General features: G+C 36.4%; 1 protein-coding gene across 1 annotated transcript; it reads right to left on the reverse strand.

The window, feature by feature from the left end:
- Positions 1-513: 513 nt before the first annotated feature.
- On the reverse strand, positions 514-5,379 carry LOC102581990 (uncharacterized). Its single transcript, XM_006354403.2, has 3 exons — positions 3,483-5,379; positions 2,249-2,862; positions 514-1,237 (listed from the first exon to the last, which is right to left on the reverse strand). Exons 1-3 carry the CDS (start codon positions 5,205-5,207, stop codon positions 703-705), a joined length of 2,874 nt encoding a protein of 957 aa, XP_006354465.1. The 5' UTR covers positions 5,208-5,379; the 3' UTR covers positions 514-702.
- Positions 5,380-6,274: the final 895 nt, after the last annotated feature.

Below are 6,274 nucleotides of genomic sequence, written 5' to 3' on the forward strand. Positions count from 1 at the left end.
AAAGATAAAAAAAAACAAAAACCCCCCCCCCCCCCGGTGACATCTTACCTATTCAAATATTGCATAATGAGGAGGTCCAGCATGGGGAAAAAAATTGGGGTGGACATAAAAATCGAAAATTCAAACTAGATCAAGTTAATAGTTTATAAGAGTCACAACTGCGCCAAAAAATCAAACAAATTAATAAGGTTTTAAAAACATAGTTAAAATTATATATGATTGAAAGAGTTAGTTGTGCAATCAAAGTGAGTTGAGGAGCAAAGTGATACTAATTGAGTGCCAACACCTAACTGTTCTATCAATAAGAAGTTAAATGATATAAAACTACCAACAAGAATTGTGGTAGAGTGATAAGTACTCATTCATCCTTAACCAAAGGTCTCCAATTCAAGTCCTCTTGGCTATGTAATCACCTTTGTTAGAAAACACTTTACCCCTCAGTGTGGGACTTTCTAACGTAAATTCAGATATAGTCGGGCTCAGGTACTAGACACCGAGCAGGAAACCAAAAAGAATGATATAAACTACTTCATAAATTAGCAATTCTTCATCATTGCTATAAGGGGAAATCTTATATAGTTCCTCCACACTGAAAAATGGATTATAGTACAGAAAACACCAAAAACCTCAAACAAGAAAGGCATCATCAAGCATAATAAGTTACAAAATACCTTAACAAACTATACCTAAGATAAATAAAACTTAGAACATATACCTCCACATAGCTGGCCGATCTCTCGATATGAGAAGAACTCTAGATGATAAATAATCGAAAGAAGGTGAATACAAATCATCTGGTCCAATTGCTTCTCTCAAATTCTGTCCATTGTTTTGATCCAAAGCGTTTAACGACTGCAATGCATCGTCCTTATTTGAGTCGAAAACAAATAGGCCCAATCCACAAACTCCCATAACAACGTTTGAGTTTCCCCAAACTTGTGTTAAAGCTGTGTAGTGGGAGTGAGCATTTGATTCTGGCAATACATAGGTGTTGCAAAGCTTCTGCTTGCGCAATGAGAACTGTTGGATTTGGGAAGAGACCTGCCTTTTCACCGCAGATTTCACAGTAGTGCAGCCAAGATATAAAGAATCACCACGGGCGAAAACTGACTGAACATTTGCACCAATCTTGGGTATTTTAAGACCTATACCAGAGGGGTGACGGAAATCTAAAACGTTGATGGAATCAGAGGTGCAAAACACACCATCATTTCCTTCTACTTCAGAGGAACTAGCCCTGCATTGAAATATGAAGGTTTAAACTTTTGATAGAGATGAAAAGGTTCTGCTATAAATTGAACTAAAATGAGAACTTTGTTGACCATACTATATTTCCATACAAGTAGTCGTAGTATTTCTATGGGAGTTTCTTGTCCTTTACTGTTTGTTATTACATGTTTCTTGCATGGTATTATTTTGTTGTAGTTACGTTCCTCCTTTTCATAATGCTTGTATTTTGCCATGACTTCTTCACTTCTATTACTTCTTCTTTTTCCGACATGGTTTAACTTGTTTCCTTGAGCTGAGGGTCTATTGGAAACAACCTCTCTACCTCCCAAGGTAGGGGTAAGGTCTACGTATACTCTACCCTCCCAGACCCCACTTATGGGATTATACTAGGTATGTTGTTGATATTGAGCAAAACGGCATACAGAAAACTCTTTGAGCCAATCATGTAAATTAGTGACTACAGAGTCCTGCTTGGTATACAAGAATCTTCATATAACCACTGCAGAAAACTGCTCCAAATTAGAAGGCTAGAATTGAACTTCTTGGATGAAACTAATATGGATGATAAGATATGGTAGACACTAGACACCTAATAGCTTTCTACCCAAACCTAGGGTATAAAAACCTGTTTTCCTATAATTTTTCCCTTGAATCTTCATAGAGTTTATGATTCATTTACTATATAAAAAAACAAATGTTAACTTGGTTTTGGAAAATATCAAGTGTTACCAACATCAACATACAAATCTCTCTTTTTTTTTACAGCTCCCAACCATATTTAATCACCAATAAGCAATACAATAAATTATTTTCAATCTCCTCAAGTTTTGATGTAATAGTGCAAAGTTTCTTCTTTCAAGAGAAATTTGATTGCGATAGGTTCAGTATAGAAAAGCATACGTTCAACAAGAAGCATATCCAAGGTATGGAAGAAACTAATTCGAGGCATGAGAGGGAAAATAATTTTGTCATATTCCAATTTATTGCAAGGATATTAGGTGAACTAGATCAGTTTTACCTCTGTCGAACTCCTCCACCCAGCTCAGCATCTGTGTTATTTACATGGAAAGCAGAAATTTGTCGACTAGAGGATGATACAGAAAGCAGTGCTTGAGGACTTATGGAATTGACATCCCATAAAGAAAGACCTTCTGTCTCAGCTATCACTATTTTTCCTCTGCTTCTCCATTGCAAAGGACTTGAGTAATCCATAGACAACATTGGTCTCTGTAAATCCCATTTCAGGACCTGCTCTCCATCACGGATATCATAAGTTCTGATCATCCTTTGGCAACTAGCACCTGATACAATGAGTGGTCCACAAGGTTTGTACCACCATTGCTGATTTTGAGGCCCCATAATTGATGATAGAGTATTTCTCCTATACATTGGATTATTAGGTAATGGAGCAAGGGCTGCTCTTGTATTACTAAATCCATCATCAACATGAAAGGCTCGTACGTCTTTCGTGTAGAAGTCCCAGGAACAAAAACCTGAATCCATGGAATTTCCTGCAGATGCTGCCACTACATATCTCCCTGAGGAACCATCTACACCAGGAGCACGAATTATCCAACAATCTCTCCACATATTTGACGAGACTCCAACAGGGGGTTTGTACTCAGCTTTCTCCTGAAATGATAACAAATGTTAAGGAAACTATTCTTAGAAGCTGATGAATTAGCTTAAATATTGGATACTATAACAGACCAGAACATCATTAAAGTCACATATTAAGGGCTTGTTTGGATTGGCTTTTGGCTTATGACTTATTTTTGTTCTTTTGACTTTAAAATAAGTGCTTTTAAGCACTTTTTAACTTTACCCAAACACTTCAAAACTGCTTAACAACTATTTTGGCTTAAAAGCACCTAAAATAAGTCAATCCAAACGGGCACTAAGACTCGTGCCATAACAGGAGACAACAAAAACATACCCCTACCTTGTAGAGATATAGAGGAGGTTCCCAATAGTCCCTCGGTTTTAAAAAAAAAAGCATTTGGAGACAGTTTGAAAAAGGAACTACATAAATGAACTGTAACAACAATGAAACAGTGTGAGATGGAAAACAGTACACAACATACAATGAAACAGTGTGAGATGGAAAACAGTACACAACATACACAAGAAAGAACAGTAACAACAACAAATAATGCAATAACTGAAGCACAAATAAATAGGAGAAAAAAGTCATGCTTGGGTTCATTTGACATCTTAATATTTAGAGGGATGGGAAGCTAAGCAGATAATACCTCACAATGCACAATATCATAGAAGGAGCAAGAACTGTCATCATGTGTAAGGAGAACAGATTCTCCCTCAGAGACAAACCACCCTCCAGTAGATGTCTTACGGCCAATCTCATTGAGCTCACATATAGAACTATCTTCTGTCTCTTCCTCCATCAACATTTCTTGTTTATTCTCTTGAGCATCAAAACTTTCAAGCCTCTCATCACTTGCCAGGAGATGATCAACAATTTCTTTTCCTTTGAACAGTTTCGAAGAAGAAATTTGGTTTTGTGAACTTACTGCATCATCCACATCTTGAACATTGGAAATCTGTAAACACGCATCCTCACACCTAGTAGTAACTTTAGACTGCTCCTTACTAAGAGAAGCCAAGAACTCCACAGCTATAGGATTCTCATCAATAGGACTAACATAATTCTTCTCAGGCTTCACTTCAATAGTTGATTCAGCAGATTCAAGTTCCTCATTTTTGGTACAGCCCATTAGTGTCTTCAGAGATGTCCTGTCTCTTAGCAATTTATGATGAGGGAACAACCTCGCCTCTAATTCCTCTACATTTAATCCCTTCACAGAGATTTTCCCATTATCCTCAGGTTTTGTTTCCTTCTCATCAATATTCATGTCCTCACTTCTAATGCTACTCAGCAAACCAATTTCTCTATCCCCATCCACAATATTACTCATCGCCTTCTCAATCCCACATATCTTCTCATCAGCATTCAAACTCTCATTTTTACTGCTACTTGCCAAACCTATTTTTCCATCACCATCAACTACATTACCCATCGCCTTCTCAATCCCGGATATCTTCTCTTGGATATCTGAAATTATCAACTTTGAAGAATCAGGATTATTCATATCCAACATCTCCTTAGTCCTCTTAATATCAGTTGCAATCCTCTTCACTTTCCCTTCCAAGAAGGCAAGCTTCTCGTGCAGCTTACTTGGGTACTTATTCACACTCGAACCAACCTTCCCTTGTTCATTTTCACATTTCTCTTTCGACACTCCAGAAAAACTATTCGATTTGGTCAGCAATCTCGGATCTTTCACATTAGACTCAACAATATTCCCACTTTTATCAACCAAAGATTTCAACTTCACTGAACTTGAGCTTGAGATAAGCTCTTCTCTATCACAAAATTTAGAATTTTTTCCTTCAGATATCTTAATTTTCTCAGATTTTACATCAAATTTCCCCAAAAGTTCACGACTTTTCTCCATTTCCGTCAAAACCCTATTCCCATTTTCAGTCAATTTTTCGTTCACACCTCGAGAATTCCCTGAAACCCTAGAGACCCTAGATGTTTTCCGAATATCCGACAAGGTCTTAGAAAACTCAGATGGACTAGAACTCCTAACTCTAGGCACAGACGTTGACCACCTCGCACGTGGCTCGGCACGTGCCTCTCCGCCTTCAGCTCCGGTTGCCGTTGCCGTCCCTGATGCCGCCTTGTCAATTCTCGGCATGGCACGAAGCGCCGGTTTCTGACTAGTCGACGCCGTTGCAGCCCGAACACGCGATGTGGGTCTGGGATTTTCTTTTCCTATGGACCTCCTGAGACTCTCGCCGTCGCTGGAATTAACTGCAGACGATTTGCTGGAAAGTGGGGTTAGGGATTTGGAAGGTCTAGCGGCGGCGGTGGTGGTGTATGGCGGCGCGTTGATCTTGGCTCCGGCGCCGCCACGGTCCTTTAGCCGGCGAACTGGTGCTGCCGTCGACATTTTAGTATTTTTTAAAGGTTTTTGGAGAAAAAAAAGTGAAAACTGAAAAGGGTTTTGAGGTATTTGGTTGAATTGAAAAGATTACAGATGAAAGAATGAGCGGGAAAATGATATGTTTTTGGAATATTTTTCAAAATAATTTGAGATTCCAAAATTCAAATTTGAGCGTTTGGGTATAATTTGGAGTTTCTAAATTGGAGTTTTGTTTTCTTGAAATTAGATACAGTAACTTTTGTTATCGTAGAAGCCAAACAAAGCTGAAGAAAGGAATATGTGTAGTCGCGTTTAATAGTCGAGGTAGGAGTAAGATTTATGTATATTCTACATTTCTACTCTTTCGAGATCTCAGATAATGAATTGTTGTTGTTGAAATATAATTTATAAGTTGTGTTTTGGAATGTGATGTATAAGTCGGATTTCTGAAATGATTGTCATAGGTCATTTTTTTATGAGAGTTTCGTGAAATCAAGCTAGAGTTATTTTTATGATACTTAGAACAAAGTAAAAAGAATTCGAATATACAATTCGTACATAAACATGTATTTTAATTTGATTTTAGATGATATTTAGATTTATTTTTATTTAAAATGTGTACAAGTAAACATTATAATTTAGTATATTACAAAATTAAATAAATAAATACATATATTTTACCTAACGTCTTAATATAATAATGGGTAATGCTAAATGGCCAGAAAAAATTGGCCAGAAAGGCAAAAAGACTATAATATCCTTATTTTAATTTTTGCATTTATTCCATCATACTTTTGCCTCCAAAACAAAAGTAACTTTTTTCTATTTCTCAAACTCCTTGAACTACTAAAATACAAACTTTTTGGCTACCAAGGGAAATAAAAGTGTTTTTGTGTATATTTATGTGTGTATAGTTCATTCGATTTATTTTTAAAAAAAATATTGTTCAGTTAATTAAAAAAATTGTAGTTTCGTTTTTATACATTAATATTTTAATTTCGTTTTTATACATTAATATTTTAATTTCGTTTGTATACATTAATATTATTTTCATTACTATACCATACAAATTATGTTCTACATACATATATATA

The sequence above is a fragment of the Solanum tuberosum genome, unplaced genomic scaffold (assembly GCF_000226075.1).
Source record: "Solanum tuberosum cultivar DM 1-3 516 R44 unplaced genomic scaffold, SolTub_3.0 scf00174, whole genome shotgun sequence".
In the NCBI taxonomy this organism is placed as follows: Eukaryota; Viridiplantae; Streptophyta; class Magnoliopsida; order Solanales; family Solanaceae; genus Solanum; species Solanum tuberosum.